The sequence below is a fragment of the Phacochoerus africanus genome, chromosome 1, assembly GCF_016906955.1.
Source record: "Phacochoerus africanus isolate WHEZ1 chromosome 1, ROS_Pafr_v1, whole genome shotgun sequence".
In the NCBI taxonomy this organism is placed as follows: domain Eukaryota; kingdom Metazoa; phylum Chordata; class Mammalia; order Artiodactyla; family Suidae; genus Phacochoerus; species Phacochoerus africanus.
The window spans coordinates 275,399,347-275,419,228 of record NC_062544.1 but is presented as its reverse complement, the minus strand read 5'-3'; the positions used below and the strand labels follow the sequence as shown (position 1 = coordinate 275,419,228).

The window sequence follows — 19,882 nt, the reverse complement described above, 5'->3', positions numbered from 1 at the left end:
AGACAAAAGACCAAAAAGAAAAAAGAAATCGTGAATTTGTGCTCTATAATGGCATGTTAAATTTCTTGCCTGATGTAAGATGAATGTGTTTCTTCAAATGAACTATAGAATTATTTGAAGTTCTCCAGGATCTCAGTGAGGTTTGAATTGAAATGTTAAATATTGAGTCACACCATTGCTATTTTCAGTACAGGAACATGTGTTAGTTTCCATTCAAATCATTTTTAGTTCTTCAGTAAAGTTTTTTTGTTTTATTTGTTTTATTGGGGGCACATCTTCAGAATATGAAAGTTCCCAGGCCAGGGATTGAATCTGAGCTGAAGCTGGGGCAACACCACATCCGAGCCGGGGATCAAACCGGAACCTCTGCAGGGACCTAAGCTGCTGTAGTCGTATTCTTAACTCACTGCACCACAGTAGGAACTCCTTCAGTAAAGTCTTACAATTTTTTGGTTACAGATTTTGTAAGTTTCTTTCCTTTTACCTTTTTTTTTTCTCCCTTTTTTGCCTCTTGTAGCATGATCATTATATTTTCGAAGTAGTGATGCTAGTGTCTAGGAAAGCCCTGGGCTTTTCTTAACTAGATTGTTAAACTTGGTTCCAAATTTTATTATTCTTTTAGTTAATATAAATATACTTATAGAACTGATGGATTAACCTCCAAAGTAGTGATGCTAGTGTCTAGGAAAGCTCTGGGCTTTTCTTAACTAGATTGTTAAACTTGGTTCCAAATTTTATTATTCTTTTAGTTAATATAAATATATTTATAGAACTGATGGATTAACCTCTAACTTTATTTTTTACGGCTGTGCCTGTGGCACAGGCCAGGGGTTGAATCAGAGCTGCAGCTGTGATCTAGGCTGCAGCTGGCGGCAACACGGGATCCTTAATCTGCTGAGCGAGGCTAGGGATCAAACCCACATTCTCACAGAGACAGTGTTGGGTCCTTGACCCACTGAGCCACAACAGGAGCTATACTAATTTTACTTTTAATTAAAACATTGTTTGGTTTTTTTGCTTGATTTTTAAGCTCTTTTCACTTATGGATATGAAACCTCCCATCTCTAGAGCCAAAATGATTCTCATCACAAAAGCTGCTATTAAAGCTATTAAGGTAAGAGTAAAATACATAATACTTAATTTTAAAAACGTTTTTGAAATTTTGAAGATGTTATTGTTAAACATGAGCATTTATCTTGTGAATTAGTTCAGGCCTGAGTGAAAGAGCACTAAGCAAGTTTTCTACATAATAATACAATATGGTGCATCTGTACTGTAACATATTTCAAAATGTGTTTTTTGTTGTTGTTGCTAGTATTTCCCCTTTGTATTTTTTAGCTTTATTGAGGTGTAATTGACAAATTTAGTAATATAATGGAACATGATTTGATACACATGTACATTATGAAATGATTACCTCAATTAAGCGAATTGACAAACCCATCACCTCACATGATTAACTTTTTTGTGTGTGGTACTAAAAAATTGAATTTGCTGAAATAAAGCAGAATGACCGGAATTGTTTGGGGTTTTTTTTTTTTTTTATCCTTTTTTTCATTTAATTTTTTAAATTAGCAGAATATTTGTTTCATTTTGATTTTTTTTAAAAAACCTTAGTCTTCATTAAATTAAATGTCTTACCAAGATGACGCCTAAATAAGTGAGTCACTTTAAAAAAAACTGCATCATTTGGCCCCAGTTCTCTTGTTCTCATCCCTCTTAAAAAGTTACTTGATAAACTGTTTTATGAAGATTTATTAAAAAAAAATCTAAGAAAAACAACTTGTTTGGGGGTTTTTTATAGTTTTTTCTGTTTTCATTTTTTCCTGATTTAAGTTTTTTTTTTTTTTTCAGTTGTTGAGCATGGATTATTTCTCATGATTCAGTCAATACTATCTTGAGAATTACTCAAATTGTGCAAATTTTAAGATTTTAAGTATTTTCTAATTACAGTGAATGTAGGAGTATGTAAACTGGATAATGATTTTCTTTTAATTTTTTTCAGCTTTATAAGCATGTAGTTCAAATAGTAGAAAAGTTCATCAAAAAGGTAACTATCCATTTGATTATTACCTCGTTTTGCTTAAGTATTTGTAATTTACTATGTAAATTATAATGTGGATGCTTGCTTCTAAAGCCACCCTACAAAAAAATTTGTCACCAGAAGTTCTTTGTAACATTAGAGTTTTTTGGTTTTTTGTTTTCTAACAAAACAAAAATTTATAGCAGTACTATTGATGGAACATTTACTATGAGGTAGGCATTCAACAACTGAGTTTCTTATCTTTCTTGTCTGCTGGATAGGATTCTTCCCTGAGCCTGATGTGTCTCTTCTCCCTTTTGCTCTGTCTACTCTGTTGACATTTAACTCATCTTGGCTTGCTTCACATGAAATCACTTTGTCAAGTTTTCCCAACTTTTCACTGCTCCCATCATGATTAAATCATCTTTCACTTCTACAATTATGTTATTTTCTAACTGTGATTAGCACACATCTGTCTCAGTAAAGGACTGAGAATGGAGACTTAGACATCTTTGTATTCTCCCCAATCTAAGCTATGCAGTCACACTGATAAATGTACGCAGTGGAGTTCCCTGGTGGCCTAGCTGTTAAGGATTTGGCATTGTCACTGCTATGGCTTAGGTCATGCTGTGGCATAAGTGCAGTCCCTGGACTGGGAACTTTATGCTGCAGGCATGGCCAAAAAATTAAAAATAATAAATATGTGTGGAAATGTCTCTGGTCCATGGCCTTTGATTACTGAGAGATAGATAGGAGTTAGAGCTCCAGCCAGACCAAAAAGAATAGTCAGTAAAGGTTTTCATAGTAGCAGATCAAAGTACAAATAAATAAAATGGAGGAGTACCCATTGTAGCTCAGTGGTAATGAACCAAACTAGTATCCATGAGGATGCAGGTTCAATTTCTGGTCCTGCTCAGTGGTTTAAGGATCTGGCGTTGCCATGAACAGTGGTGTAGGTTACAGACGCAGCTGGAATCTGGCATTGCTGTGGCTGATGGGTAGGCCGGCAGCTGCAGCTCCAATTTGACCTTCCATGCTGCAGGTGCAGTCCTAAAAAGAATGAATGAGTGAGTAAATAAATAAGTAAGTAAATAAAATGGAAAAATTAAAATGACTTCTGTGCCACTGCCCCAGGTACTATGAATATTTACATTTGGATCTACTCATTTTTAGTATGTATGTGTATATTTCTTTTTTTTTTGTCTTTTTTTGTCTTTGTTGTTGTTGTTGTTGCTATTTCTTGGGCCGCTCCCGCGGCAAATGGAGGTTCCCAGGCTAGGGGTTGAATCGGAGCCATAGCCACCGGCCTATGCCAGAGCCACAGCAACTCGGGATCCGAGCCGTGTCTGCAACCTACACCACAGCTCACGGCAATGCCGGATCGATAACCCACTGAGCAAGGGCAGGGACCGAACCCGCAACCTCATGGTTCCTAGTCGGATTCGTTAACCACTGCGCCACGAGGGGAACTCCAGTACGTGTATATTTCTAAAAGGAAGAATGGAGACATTCTGATTGATAACCTGCTTTTTCTACTGAATTTATCATAAACATCAACAAAGTATTTTATCACATGTTTGTTTTCATGATTTACTCAGCCAGTTCCTTATTGTTGGAAATTTTACTTCATTGGCTATCCCTATGGACAAAATTAGAGGCATCTTGTTTTCCTTAGGATAATTTTCTAGATGTAGACTTGTTGGATCAAATAAGGCTTTTGCTTTTATTGCTAAATCATCTTTCATAAAGGTTGTACCACCAGAATTGTATGTAGATGTCTATTTCTTTACATTTTATCTTGCCAGTTTGAAAGACTAGAAATGAACTTTCCTTTTAGTTTTTGTTTTTTTGGTATTATACTTTAATAAAGTTAAAATTAATATGTTAAGATTATCTTTTTGATAATTTCAAAGGTATAATTTTTTGAGCAGGATGAATTAGAGACTTATCCATAATAAATGGATTTGTAGCTTGGGATAGTAAAGTAATGTTGATTCTGGGAGGTTGTGTACGGGGAGATAAAGGAATCAGAAAAGTGAAATATTGGGGGTTTGAAGTATCAACAGAATGACAGTTCTGTACAGACCTGTGGGAAATTTGACAGACCAGCTGTTAAGAGAAATAAACATTTAAGTACTGTCTAAATAGAAGTAATTATTGTATTATACAGTTTCATAAAAGTGAAATTAATGAGTGTAATATTGTGATTAGCTTTTTTTACATTGACTTTATATTTTTATCTTCGTAGTGTAAACCAGAATACAAGGTTCCAGGATTATATGTAATTGACTCAATTGTGCGACAGTCTCGTCATCAGTTTGGAACTGATAAAGATGTTTTTGGGCCAAGATTCTCTAAAAACATAACTGCCACATTCCAATATTTATATCTTTGTCCATCTGAAGATAAGGTATAGTTCATAATTTTAAAATTGTATCTTTTTGGTTTTATTTTTATATTTACTTACATCTATTTAAATGTACGTTAGATATCTGAAGCCTGCTATATTACTAGAAAGAAAATCAAGTAATGCTCTCTGAACGTGAGCATTTTTTCATCTCATTTATTTCCTTATAAAGTCCTTTAAAAATATTACACTGCTGAAATATAAAAGGAACACCATCTTGTTTTAAAAAAAACATTGTTGGAAAGATTTCTTGTGATTGAGTGGCAAAGAAAATTCTGCAGTAGAGGAAGGAAGGACCAATAATTGATGGCTTTCTCTAGCATTTAGAGATGCTAGAGCATAAATGGTATTCATTAGCAGTCAGACTACAGTATTTAATTCCTCACACATATAGCTGGTTTTGGCATGTACTTTACAAAGATAAGAAAACATAGACATGAAAACTGAACTCTAACAGGTGGGAGAGATACACTGGTAAGCTCAGTAAATGGAGACTAGAGATTTTTTTAACAAATGAGTGTATAAATTTTGAGTGTTATGGATTCTGTATTTATATTCTTGGAGGAATGCTTTTGTGGGAAAAAGATACAAGAGAAAAGAAGATCATTCCTTGAGTAGGAGATGAGAGTTTATATCCACGAATAACATATTTTCTCTGGATTGCCTTAAGATTTACTGATCCACAAAACAACTTACCTAATAATTACAGTGTCTTAAATATTTTAATTATTTAATCATCCTAGAAAAAAATTTTCACTTCTCTAAGATAATGGTTCTTTCTCTAGGTTATATCATTTTTCATCTTTTTTTTTTTCCTCCTTCTATTTCTTTCTGTGGGTTACACTACTGAAGAAAGGCTTGCTAGAGTAGTTTAACCAGGTTGGTTGAGATTCTGATGATAGATTATTTTTTTTCTGTTTATGAAACAGATCTAATATGGAAATAATAGCCTAGGATTTTTTTTTCCCTTCTCGAAAGAGGTGTGATATATTATTCTTGCAAGTATTTATTATGTATTCATGTTTTCTCACATATAACAGAGTAAAATTGTTCGTGTACTGAACCTTTGGCAAAAAAATGGAGTATTCAAAATTGAAATTATTCAGCCTCTTTTGGACATGGCGGCAGGAACCAGTAATGCCGCCCCTGTTGCAGAAAATGTTACTAATAATGAAGGTATGATCGCATGTATCTTTGAGCTCAGAAAATGGTATAATTTTTTTGTGCATTTAGGTGTTTGGAATCTATTTATAGTGATGGAATTTTTCCATAAGAAGGAAACTTTTGAGTTTATGTCTTGGAAGATAATGGTTTTCTTTCCATAATTCTTATGTCTTTCTTTTTTTCTTTTTTCTTTTTTTTTTTTTTTTGCTTTTTAGGGCCATATCCACAGCATATGGAGGTTCCCAGGCCTAGGGGTCTAGTTGGAGCTGTAGCTGCCAGCCTACGCCACAGCAACACCACATCTGAGCCGAGTCTGCGACCTATACCACAGCTCACGGCAACACTGGGTCCTTAACCCACTGAGCAAGGCCAGGGAATGAACCTGCGTCTTCACAAATCCTAGTCAGATTCATTTCCGCTGCACCTTGGCGGGAACTCTGCATAATTCTTACTTCTAATAACAGTTTTCATGCTTGCTATAGTATAGACTGTAATACAATAATCTATATTTTCACTCTATGTTAAACTGAATGAAGTATTACTTCAGTAAAGAAGTTTAGTGGAGTTTAAAAAATATTTAAAGATGTTCCCACTGTGAAGCAGCAGGTTAAGGATCTAGCATGGGTTCAATCCCTAGCCCTACAAGATGGGTTAAGGATCTGGCATTGCTTCAGCTCAGATTCAGTTCTTGGCTCGGGAACTTCCATATGCCACAGGTGTGGCCAAACAAGAGTGGGGAAAAATATTTATAGGTTAATGTTTTCTTAGGCCTTAATGATCTTTCTTTTTAAGGTTCACCTCCGCCGCCAGTTAAAGTTTCTTCCGAACTTCCACAAGCCACTACAAACTCTGTACCAACTGTACCACAGTTGCCCAGCTCTGATGCATTTGCTGCTGTGGCCCAACTCTTTCAGTCAACTCAAGGTCAACAGGTAAACTACTTACCAAAGGTTGAATTGTGTGCAGTTAGGTACTATTGTCTGTTTTTATTTTTCATCCCTAACTAATGAGCACTGTATGGGGAGGAAATATTTCTACTTTCAACTAGGAAAGCCTTCACTTGGAAGGTAAATAAATGCATAGTGGTAATAGAGAGCACGTGGGAAAGGTGAGAAACGGGAACAGCACCCTGAGCAATAGCAAGTATCCTTGGAGGGAATTGCAGAAGTGCTAAGTGTGTCTGGTATTATTGCTCATAATTCTAACATTTCCAGTTGATTTCAAGATTATTTGGATTGGACTTGAATTTTTACCCTTTTTTTAGAAAACATATTTACCTTGTGCACAATTCAGAGTATTTTCTCTTCTCTCTGACCATCATCTTCTACTATTGGGGTTTTCAGCATACATTTTAAACCTTAAGTGACACACATTGTATCCCTGATATATTTCATTCACAGCCATGGATGAGCTTAACCATTCCAAAAAGGTGGATTCCTTTTTCCAGTTTACTCTGTGCCTGTGCTGTTTTGAGTCACCTTTAAGACTTTTTAAGTAAATTAACTTTTGGTACTATGATTATACTTTGTTATGTGGTTTATCAGTTTTCCCATTCTTTAAGCTTCAGCAGATCCTTCAGACTTTTCAGCAGCCTCCAAAACCACAGTCTCCCGCCATTGACAATGCTGTGATGGCCCAGGTTCAGGCTATCACAGCTCAGTTAAAGACAGCTCCTACACAACCACCTGAACAAAAAGCTGCTTTCCCCCCACCTGAACAAAAAACTGCATTTGACAAGGTACGCTTCTCTCACATAACCCACCCCATTGTTTCTATCACTCAACCTGGAATGTAGAAGTTACCCTTCTCTAGCTTCTCTGTGAATTGTTCATTTTGTTGTTCTGTGGTGGTTTGAGGGATTTCCCCCCGACATCACATACTGATTGTTATTCCTGGTTATAAATGTAATATATACGTGCTGCAAACTTTTCAGTATAAAGGAAAGTAAAGAGGAGAACATTTCACTGTTAATCCCCATGCTTAAAGATTTTTTGCTGTATGTCTTTTTAGAATTAGTGTCCTGTGAGTATATGCTTTTCTTTTGGGGGCATTAGATATATGTGTATATATACATATATAAAAACGTGTGTTTTTAATATATTTACACACCGTTTCTAACTTGCTTGCTTTGGTCTTAATCCTCTTGTCTCTGTTGTTAAGGTTAGTAGATGTAGATCTGTATTTTTACTGAGTGCCTATTAGGAGTATTCCATTACATGGTCACAATTTAGCTCTTTTCATGGTTTTTTGTTTTTCTTTTGTTTTGCTTTTTAGGGCTGCACCTGTGGCATATGGAAGTTTCCAGGATAGGGGTGCTGCTGGCCTCTGCCACAGCCACAGCAGCTCAGGATCCGAGCTGCAGCTGCAACCTACACCACAGCTCACAGCAGTCTGGATTTCTGACCCACTGAGTGAGGCCAGGGACAAACCCACATCTTCATGGATACTAGTTGGGTTCATCACCACTGAGCCACAGCAGGGACTCCTAGCTCTTCTCCTGTTGAGAGACATTTAAGTTGTTTATGTCTTTTGCTATTAAAAATGTTAGTTGCCATATCTGAAATATGAGGGTTTGGGTTGGTTCATTGTCTTTCAGCTGCTCTGTTGTACCTTCGGTATGTTTCAGGAGCTCCCACTAAGGATATAGTTATGCTGAATATGCACAACCTGAGTTTCCTTAAGCCTAACTTCACTCTTACCTACTTATGCCTAGTCTATTTATTGGATTTATGACTATTTAAAATTTCATTTCATTTTGCAAGTTTCACTGCAAAAACCACAGAAATTTGAAAATCCTATAATGAAATATCTTTTAGTTTAATCATTTCTAAAATTTCTAATTCCAAAATTCTCATTATAAAATAACTTTATAGCTGATAGTCCAGATTAATAAGAGTCCGTATGGTAAATACTGGTTGTTATTTATCTTAGTGATTTATGAGTGACTACTAACAGAAGGTTGGATAAAATTTGAGTAGAAAAGAAGTACTTGCTTATAGGGGGAAATGCAAATATTACTGAAAGTTCTAAAGTAAAAAAGGAATCAGTTCCACTCTGCTTTGAACAGATACGTATGTGTTTTTTTTCACAGCTATTTCATACATCTGTGAACATAAATTTTTATGTCTTGTGGCTTAGTTCTTAGTTTTCTGTGTTGTGATCAGAAAAACTCTCCTCCCCTGTATTTTAAAATGCTACATTTTGCCTAGTAGTTTTATATTTTTGTTTTTTGTTTGTCTCAAGCCATCCAGAACCTATTGTAGAGTATGATTTAGGATGGCTAAATCTTTATTTTTTTGGGAACAGCGAATTCTCCCTCATGATTTTTTGTCATATGTTTAATTCCCATTTATTTCTGTGTCTGTCTCTGGACATTGTTCTAATATATTTATTTCTGCATCGTAGCAATTTAAACACTTGCAACTTAGATTTCCAGGTGTGTTCCTGGCCCTTACTCCTTTTCAGACTTTGTTTGCCTGTTCCTGGGCGCGTATGTTAGGGTTCTTCAGTGGGACAGAAGCAATTACATACACATACGTATACCCCTTAAATGTCTAGTTTTTAGCAATTATCTTAAATTTGTATGTGTAACTGATTCACTTTTCTGAACACCTGAAACTAATAATACATTGTAAGTCAAATATACTCCAATAAAATTGAAAAAAAAATTATCTTAAAACACACAGAAAAGGTCAAGAGGGAGAGTTTTTGTTTTTTGGGGGCTGCACCGGAAGCATGTGGAAGTTCCCAGGCTAGGGGTCGAATTGGAGCTGCAGTTGCCAGCCTACACCACAGCCATGGCAACATGGGATCCGAGCTGAGTCTGCAACCTACACCACAGCTCATGGCAATGCCAGATCCTTAACCCACTGATCAAGGCCAGGGGTCGAACTGCATGCTCATGGATACTAGTCGGATTCTTTTCCATTGCACCATGGTGGGAACTCCAAAGGGAGGGATTTGCAAAAGGAATTGGCTCACACAATTTTGGAAGCTGGCCAATTTGAAATTTGTAGGTCAAAATGGCAGGCTGGAAATTCAAGTAAGAGTTAATGTTGTAGTCTTGAGTCTGAATTCTGCAAGGCAAGGTTTTCATGTTGCCATCCTTTTTTTTTTTTTTTTGTCTTTTTGGGGCTACACCTGTAGCATGTGGAGGTTCCCAGGCTAGGGGTCTAATTGGAACCGTAGCCACCGTCCTATGGCACAGCCACAGCAACGCCAGATCCAGACCGCATCTGCAACTTACACCACAGCTCATGACAACGCCAGATCCTTAACCCACTGAGCGAGGCCGGGGATCGAACCCCTGACCTCATGGTTCCTAGTCATATTCATTTCTGCTGTGCCACAACACGAACTTCTAGTAATTGTTCGTTTGTTTGTTTTTAGGGCCACACCTGCGACATATGGAGGTTCCCAGGCTAGGGGACCAATCAGAGCTACAGGTGAAGGCCTATACCACAGCCACAGCAACACAGGATCCAAGCTGCATCTGCGACCTACACTGGATCCCCGCCCCACTGAGCAAGGCCAAGGATTGACCCCCATCCTCATGGATACTAGTCAGATTCATTTCTGCTGTGCCACAACGGGAATTCCTGTAATATTTTAAATGGCTCTTCTTCTGGACATGTGATCTAGTGAAGTGCCCTGATTGGTTATGGTTTTTTGGTTTATTTTTGTCTTTTAATACAAATTTTTGGTGAACTAAGGTGAGCCATGAAGACAAGTGTACAGGTAGACTTTGTGGCCCTGTCTATGCCATTCTCTCTCTTTTTTTTTTTTTTCATGTTACTGGTATATTCTTGAGCAAGCAGCATATGGACCTTTTTCTATAAGTATTTATAATGCTTGCGTGGTCTTTTTACATTTTGCAGAGCCAACCGAAAATGTATACCTGTTTACATGTGTGCAAAGTTCCAAAGGTTTTTAGTCTAGGAAAATGAGTATTTTAGTGAAATCTTTCTATCACTAAATTAACTATAAAATCATATGGGAAATAGTCAAAAAGAGAATACTTAGAAATGTAGAAGAACAGCAGAATTTTTAAGTGTGTCTTTTCAAAATAGCATTTGTATAACAATTCTTTGTCTGTGAACCAAGGTCCTAAGAGGCGTGTGAGAAGATGAGATTGTACATGACAGCATAGTGGGATTATAGATGATGGTGCATATCTGTTTTTATAAAGTTTTTTGTGCACTGACTCACGGTCTCAGTTTTAAAATGAAATATTGACATACCTATTCCAGAAGCTACTTGATAGATTTGATTACGATGATGAGCCAGAAGCTGTGGAAGAGTCAAAGAAAGAAGACACTGCTGCTGCTGCTGCCACCGCCACCGCCCACCACAGCACCTCCTACCCCTGCTGCACCGCCTGCACCTGCTGCTGCCGTGCCTGCTGCTGCTGCTGCTGCTGCAACTGCTGCTTCTCCTCCACAGGCACCCTTGTAAGCTGCCTTCTTTTGATTTCTCAGCAAATAGAGATTTGGTAATTATTATAAGGCATAATGCAAGTAACACTTTGTAACCAAAACATTTTTCACATAGAGTCTTTTAAAATTATTTTTTGGAGTTCCCTTGTGTTGCAGCAGGTCAAAGATCTGGTATTGTCACTGCAGCGGCTCAGGTTGCTACTATGACGCGGGTTTGATCCACGGCCAAAAAAAATTATTCATTTATTGTTTTGCTTGTTAGGGCTGCACCCTGGGCGTATGGAAGTTCCCAGGCTATGGGTCAGATCGGAGCTACTGCTCCTGGCCCGCACCGCAGCCACAGCAACACAGGATCCGAGCCACATCTGCGACCTACACCACAGCTCACGGCAACACCAGATCCCTGACCCACCGAGTGAGCCCAGGCATTGAACCCACATGGATACTAGCTGGATTCGTTTCCACTGCGCCACAACAGGAACTCCTAAAATTGTTTTTTAAAATTGTGGTATTTGGAGTTTTCTCGTGAATGGAGAGGGGATTCTGTCAGATTTACAATTAAAATAGCTTTTATGTTAGGAGTAATGCTAAGTGTGTGAGTGTGATTCTGTTAAATGTTGATTGTTAATGACTCCTGAACTATATTCTTTAAGCTTCTGTAGTATAAATGTGGCTGAAAATCATGTGGTTTTGAATAGGTAAAAAGATTGTTCATCTTTTTTAGTGGATTTCCTGGAGATGGCATGCAGCAACCAGCATATACCCAACATCAAAACATGGATCAGTTTCAACCACGAATGATGACAATACAGCAGGATCCAGTGCACCATCAGGTAGGGGCGTTTTTCTAGCAGCCGAGTTTTAGTAACTGAAGATCTGTTCATTAGGCTATATATCTTGCACTTCCCAGACCACTGTTATTTAGCTGTGTGAGTAGCTAAATACTACTGACAGATGCACTAAAAGCCATCGAGCACACAGCTGATTTGAATTGCTTTTTCCTTTAATTAAGAAAAGGATGCTAAATATTATATGCTACTAATTGAATAATGAGTTTTTTTGTTTAAATCATTTAGAGAGAGATTGTGGTTCTGTTTCAGGGAACTGGTTATAGACAGCTCTTTCCCTTGTAGTAAGCCTTTACTTTTTTTTAAACTGTTGTATGGTTTGATGCCATAGAGATATTTCAGCTCTCAACATTCATCAGTATAGTTTAAAATCTGCAGTAAAAGGAGCATAGCATAGTAGAGTATTGCTGGAAGTTATTAGAGTTTTGTTCATTGGGTTTATTTTAGTAAACCCTCTAATTTAGAGCTTCCTAAACTTGACTGTGCACCTAAATAATGGGGACAGGGAGGGGCATTTTAAAAAATACAAATCCTAGGCCTTTAGTGCTGCAGTCAACCTAGAGGCTATTTTCTTAATCTGTATCATGTTCAGTCCATTCTGTATACAGGCATACCTTGTTTTTTTTATGCTTCACAGATCCTGCATTTTTTATAAATTGAAGGTTTGTCGCAATCATGCATTGCCAAATGACTGCTGTCATTTTTTAGCAATAAAATAATTTTTAAATTAAAGAATATACATTGTTTTTTAGACATAATGCTGTATTGCACGCTCAGAAAACCAAAAAATTCATATGACTTGCTTTATTTCAATATTTGCTGTATTATAATGGTCTGGAACCGAACCCACGATATCTCTGAGATGTGCCTGTGTTTGGTCATATGAAATTGATACGGTGTTTTTTTTGTTTGTTTTTTTATTCTCTAGAGCTGCACCTGCAGCATAAGAAGGAAGATTCCCAGGCTAGGGGTCTAATTGGAGCTATAGCTGCCGGCCTACACCACAGACACAGCAACGCAGGATCTGAGCTGTGTCTGCGACCTACATCACAGCTCCCAGAAATGCCAGATCCTTAACCCACTGAGCGAGGCCGGGGATCAAACCCTCAACCTCATGGCTCCTAGTTGGATATGTTTCCACTGTACCACAAGAGTAATTCCAATATTGTGATTTTAATGACCTGAATAAAGCTTTAAAAAATATTTTATAAGCCTGTTGAGACTATACAAAGAAAACAGGAGTTCCCTGGTTGCTCAGCAGATTCAGGATCTGGTATTGTTATTGCTGTGCTGTGGATTTGATCCTGATGCTGGAATTTCTGCATGTGTAGACACGGCCAAAAAAAAAATACAAATACAGTACAAATAAAACCTGCGAACTTATTTCCAAATGTTTAACAGTTACTGAATGTTTATCAATAGCTTAGAAAGAATAATTCTTTGTGATATTATTGTATTAAACTTTTTAAATTCTGTTGGCATTGGAATGTCATATGTAGAAATATGTTAGATTGTAGCTTACTCTTGTTGTTATGATATTTGAAACCCTAAAAGTAAGCATGTTAGTTGAAACATTTCCTAGTAAATTTTTAAAAAGTGAACCCAGAAGTCAGTGCACTTTTCCTCCCGAAAAAGCATAATTGCCTTTAAAGTTGAAGAGAGACAGTTTGCAATAGAGTACCTGTGAATTTAGTCTGTCATATAAATGAAGTGATGTTTTTAAATTCTAAAACCAGATCTGTGTATTCATATATGTGGATATGTAACAATTCTTTGGATAAAGATTATACCTATAGAAATTATTTAATCACTGTTAACATGTCATAGTTTTTCCTTGATCAAAATTCATTAATGATACTTTTATATAAAGTAAGTTTTTTTCAAATTACTTTTGGTAGCTATTACTTAAAACTTACTCATACAATTTTTTTAAAAAACAAAAGGTTCCACTTCCTCCTAATGGACAGATGCCAGGATTTGGCCTTCTTCCTACACCTCCATTTCCTCCCATGGCTCAGTCCGTGATTCCTCCAACTCCACCTGTGCAGCAGCCTTTCCAAACTTCCTTTCAGGCGCAGAATGAGCCACTGACACAAAAGGCACATCAGGTAAAACTTCCTTCTCAGGTCGTCGATTACCATTGTAGTTCCCTTGACTTGTAGGCAGATTTCCGCCTCTTGGTTTATCGTCTTCAGTTTTGAATATGAAGAATGAACTTGGGCACATATTCACCCCCTTTGTGACCTTAGTTTTTCATATGGAAGCTGGTATACTGCCAATTTCCATGGGTTCTCTGAGGATCGATTTAGAGTACGGAATGCTTAACCAGTGCCTGATTCACTGCTTTAGGTGGTTGTTTTTTAGAACAGTGTGTAACTTACGCAGAATAACTTCCAGAAGTAGAGAAGTCCTTCTTCTAATCCTGTAAATCATACAAAAAAACTTTCCCCACTCATGGCCAGCCATTATTAAACTAGTAATTTGGTCTCGAGTAACCAAAAGAGAACTGTTTCAGAGCAACAGATTTGCAGTTTAATATTTTTTTTAGATTTTTGTCCTCTTTATTTATAATTTCCACTTTCTCATTTAATGAAGGATTTCATGTTTTGTTTTTAAAGGAAATGGAAGTAGAACAACCTTGTATTCAAGAGGTGAAGCGGCACATGTCTGATAACAGAAAGTCGAGATCTAGATCAGCATCCAGGTAATTTGTGGAAAATGTTAATCCAAATCTGTATGTCTTAGGAAACAGTTTAGGAGTTCCTCTTGTGGCTCAGCAGGTTAAGAACCCAAGTAGTATCCATGAGGGATGTGGGTTCGATCCTTGGCCTTGCTCAGTGGGTTAAGGATCCTGCATTGCCACAAGCTTTGGTGTAGATTGAAGATGCCACTCAGATTTGGCATTACTATGGCGTATTCTGGCAGCTGCAGCTCCAATTCATATTCCACAGGTGCAGCCCTAAACAGAAAAAAAAGGAAACTATTTAAAATCAAGTTGGATTGTTTTCAGATGTGCAGGTTTAATAAACACTTGGTATATTTGTATATCTATATGTGTGGGATGGAAACAGGATAAGTATTTTAAAAAAAAAAAGTTATTGTAACCCACGTTTTTTTCTCCTAATACCTAACTGGATATATATGGAATTACAAGATTTATGTATTCAAAGTTCCTTTACCAATTTAACAACCAAAAAAAGTGAAGAAAAGATAATAATACTATAATCAGATTTTTTTTTTTTTTGGTGTTTTTGCTATTTTCTTTGGGCCGCTCCCACGGCATATGGAGGTTCCCAGGATAGGGGTCGAATCGGCTCTGTAGCCACTGGCCTACACCAGAGCCACAGCAACGCAGGATCTGAGCCGCGTCTGCAACCTACACCACAGCTCACGGCAACGCCGGATCGTTAACCCACCGAGCAAGGCCAGGGACCGAACCCGCAACCTCATGGTTCCTAGTCGGATTCATCAACCACTGCACCACGACGGGAACTCGCAGATTGTTTTTGTTTTTATTTTTGCTTTTTAGGGCCACACCTACTGCATATGGAGGTTCCCAGGCTAGGGGTTGAATCAGAGCTGCAGTTGCTGGCCTACACCACAGCAGCGCCAGATCCAAGCTGCGTCTGCGACCTACACCACATCTCACGGCAATGCTGGATCCTTAACCCACCGAGCAAGGCCAGGGATCGAACCTGCAACCTTATAGTTCCTAGTCAGGGTCGTTTCCGCTGCGCCACATCAAGAACTCCACAGATTGTATATTTTTAATGGCTACAGAAAAGAAGACTTTACTGAGAAGCATATCTCAATGATAACATAAGCTTCTACAATCAAAGATGTCATTTAATGTAGTTCCAGGGGTGTCAAAGATGAAAGATGGTTTCATAAGTTAGCAACCTTATTTATCTTGTTTTTAACATATGTTGCGCTTTTAACTTTGAACATCTTCAAAGTGAGTTTCCTCTGTCACATTCTTAATATATCCAAACATTAAATTACCTAGTTGTATTTTTTCCTTTTCACAATAACACGTTTACATTTTCTTTTTTTCCCCTCCATTCTCCCTCCTCCTGAAAATATTAGGTCACCAAAAAGGAGACGCTCTCGATCTGGTTCTAGATCTCGAAGGTCCCGCCATCGACGTTCTCGATCAAGGTCCAGAGATAGACGCAGGCATTCTCCTAGATCCCGATCCCAAGAAAGACGGGATCGAGAAAAAGAAAGAGAACGCCGACAAAAAGGCCTTCCTCAAATTAAGCCTGAAACTGCAAGTGGTAAATGAACATGTTTATATTCAAACATCCTGCATTATTGTTTTTTTTTTTTTTTTCTTCCATGTTGTGAGTTTGAAGCGTTTTATAACTGTTAGGAAAATTCTGCTTCATCATGTCTTATTTGTTTTATGCTTTGGCATAAACTTTTCGATTTGCTTTTGTATGTTAAGCCAGCTATAAAGCAGCAGTGAGCAAACTAACAGTGATGAGTGATAGTGTGTCTTAGATTGAATTGTGAAATATAAAATCATTAGCTTTTCAACACATAGTGGAAAGGTGGGGTTTTTTCCCCAAGAATAACTAATGCCCTCTTTTATAAAGATTCACAATTTACAGCATGGATTTCCCTAGTGGCCTGACGGTTAAGGATCCAGCATTGCACTGCTGTGGCATGGGTTTGATCCCTGGCATGGTACTTCTGCATGCAGCAGGAACAGCCAAAAAAGAAAAAAAGATTTACAATTTACAGAATATGTTAATTTCCCAAATTTCATTGTCTACTTAGAATATGTTTAAAAAGGTGTACTTAGATACATTCTTGATATAACTGTAGCTGTTAATGAAATTTTAATTTATAATATGACTTGGGCATATGTAAAACTTTTGACTCTGTAAGGCTTATTACCGAGGATACAACATAAGAGAAAAAGCATATACACTCCACAGTTGGAAAGGGACAGCTGCATATGGTGAACAAAAACACTGAATCGGTTGGGATCATGTCTTAGCTCCTCTCTTGACTTGCCAGGGTTGGGCAAAATACCACTTCTCTGGCCCTTGTTTACATAGATGAAATCTTTAGATGTGTCTTCAAAAAGGCCATTTTTTCCCCCAACTCATTGGTGTACCTTTCACTATCCTGGTTCCATTTCTGTATTACATGATTGCTGTGGTTTTTTAGAATTTTTAAAATGTTTATGGGGTTTTCTGCTTAAACATATATGGTATCATAATGTTAAGTCATGCGTATTTTCTTTAATATTTTTTCATGTTAAGTATAATGCTACTCATTATCTTATGTATATATTTTACGATTATAATTTTATTTTAGTGTGTAGTACTACACTCTGGGTGGGTCAGCTGGACAAAAGGACTACTCAGCAGGATGTTGCCAGTCTCCTAGAAGAGTTTGGTCCAATTGAATCAATTAATGTGAGTGTTTATTAAATTATTCAATGATAGTAGATAGATGTGATTAATGTTATTTTATGAAATTAAGGACTTGTGAGCTAAGTTAAAATTTGCCCAGGTTTGTAGAAGATGTGGCCAGAGTTTAGGTGTTCTGAGTTTGTGTTTGTCAGCATTCTCTCCATCTAACTACATTTCTTGGATGACCAAGTTTAATTTAAAACCTTTGTCTAAACCAGTCTTTATATGATAAAGCTTGAGGGACTGTAGATTTGTGGCTAATTGGCAGTCAAGATCAGACTGGAACCACAGTTTAGAAATTCATTTAATATCTCTTTATATGTAGAACACTGGCTCTGGGGATTGCAAAGGGTTGGAGTTGGGCTTGTTGGAAGTGATCACTTAGTATATCTTGTTTTCATATTTCATAAAATTAAATCTTTTGGAGCAGATGATTCCTCCCAGAGGTTGTGCCTATATTGTTATGGTTCATAGGCAAGATGCTTATCGTGCCCTGCAGAAACTGAGCCGAGGAAACTATAAAGTGAATCAGAAATCCATAAAGGTACTGTTTCATACTTTTAAATTAATTCATTTCTTCTAAGACTTCATATGAAGTATTATATGACTTTTTAAAAACTATAATTTTGGGCACTAGGGCATTATATGTGCATCTTTCTTTAAAAAAAAATCATTATCTCCTAAGAGTTAAAGTTTTAAATGTTAGGTGCATGGTAAAAAATTTTTTAAGGGTGGGAGTTCCCGTCGTGGCGCAGTGGTTAACGAATCTGACTAGGAACCATGAGGTTGCGGGTTCAGTCCCTGCCCTTGCTCAGTGGGTTAACGATCCGGCGTTGCCGTGAGCTGTGGTATAGGTTGCAGATGTGGCTCAGATCCAGCATTGCTGTGGCTCTGGCGTAGGCCGGTGGCTGCAGCTCCGATTCGACCCCTATCCTGGGAACCTCCATATGCTGTGGGAGTGGCCCAAGAAATAGCAAAAAAAAAAAAAAAAAAAAATTTAAGTGTGTGCAAATTCATCGAGGTATTTAATTGGTGCTTTAAAGATAATGTTATTTTGTAATCTTGTCATTCAAAAAATTTTGGAATTTTCACATTTCAAAGTCAGTCTTAATGTCAAAACACCCTGTTCTACCCTTGGCTTTGAACTACCAAAGGATTTTGTCTGATACTGAATAATTCCACGGTACTCGAGACTTTTCAAAGTGTTCCTCACTTTTATGCTGAATTGTACGGGGAACTTCAGTCTGTTCCTGATAAACTTTCCCTGTTTCTTTGCCTTAGTTGGGAAATGGTGGGTGATTGGATGAATGAGTAAAGAGGTGATTGCCAGTCACATTTCCATCCAAAGACAAAGTGGGATAAAAGGGTAACCAGTTTCCTAGTGCCGAATGAAACTTTGTGAGATCCAAGGATGGCCAGGCCAGATTGTTCCCTTGCCAACCAAGTCTGAGTTATTAGAATGAGTGAGAAGAGTTAACTCAAAATTTATGACATTCTTCTCCCTTCCCTTTTTTTTTTTTTTTAATATTTTAACTAATGGTGAAATAGATTGCCTGGGCCTTAAACAAAGGAATAAAGGCGGATTATAAGCAGTATTGGGATGTAGAACTTGGTGTGACTTACATTCCATGGGACAAAGTCAAGCCTGAAGAACTGGAAAGTTTTTGTGAAGGAGGAATGTTGGACAGCGATACACTTAATCCAGGTAAAGGAGTATTTAATTTTTTAAAAAATTGATCTATTTTTTCTTGGTAGTGCAGTGACAAATGCTTATTCTCTGCATTAGGAGCTGATTTTTGAGATTTTTCAAATACTCACTGTGTGGGTGCTAGTCTATTATAAACTGAGGAAGCAGCAGTGAATAAAACAAATGTGGTCCTTGCCCTTGTGCACCTTATATTTAGTAGGAGAGATATAGACACAAATGAAATAACTACTGATTATGGGATTAATTACCATTTACAGTATTAAGTGAACCTTACATAGAATTTTTCCTTGTGAAAACCTAACAGATCAAATGACTCTTAAACTGAATTTTGTTAGTAAAATCCATTGCTTTGGAGTAATTTATTGGAAATGTTTATATGTCCAGAGAAGCCATCAGAAGCAAACATATAAGATGAGGAAGTACAATAAGTAGCCTGAAGATTAAAAATGCCAGAATGGTAGTGGAATTGCATTGGGAAAAATGGCAGTTTGTGGGGGCATGACCTGAAGATTGATAGATGGTAGGACAAAAAGGAGCCCAGGATGCCATGGCAAAATAGAGCAAATGTTTAAAACTTCAAACAGGAGTGATAATTTGGGAGCCAAAAGACAGTAAAACCTGGCTGACTTTTTCCATACCCCACCTCCTTTCTACAGGGTGCATGCATGATGCCATCACTTAAGGTTAGAGCTAGGTTTCTGTTCAGATCAACAAGTATTGAGAGTTGCTAAGTGCTAGGCATTCTGGGAGGCTCTGGTCCTGGGTGAAAAGAATCCTGCTCTTCCCTCCCAGGATCTTTAATTCAAACAATACACTGTTATGTTGAAGAACTTAGGCTGCAGAGTCAAATGTGTTTGGGTTGATTCCCATC

At 37.5% G+C, this 19,882-nt stretch overlaps 1 protein-coding gene across 1 annotated transcript in view; it reads left to right on the top strand.

Annotated features, from left to right (window-relative positions):
* The window catches only part of SCAF4 (SR-related CTD associated factor 4), a 58,828-nt gene that overhangs the window by 20,746 nt on the left and 18,200 nt on the right, over positions 1-19,882 (top strand). Inside the window, 15 exon segments of the mRNA XM_047795391.1 lie at positions 1,031-1,114; positions 2,006-2,050; positions 4,272-4,433; positions 5,471-5,606; positions 6,387-6,526; positions 7,156-7,332; positions 10,844-10,939; positions 10,941-11,044; positions 11,754-11,862; positions 13,821-13,985; positions 14,496-14,581; positions 15,964-16,154; positions 17,206-17,306; positions 17,734-17,847; positions 18,852-19,008. Of these exon segments, the coding sequence (XP_047651347.1) occupies positions 1,031-1,114; positions 2,006-2,050; positions 4,272-4,433; positions 5,471-5,606; positions 6,387-6,526; positions 7,156-7,332; positions 10,844-10,939; positions 10,941-11,044; positions 11,754-11,862; positions 13,821-13,985; positions 14,496-14,581; positions 15,964-16,154; positions 17,206-17,306; positions 17,734-17,847; positions 18,852-19,008 (1,867 nt within the window).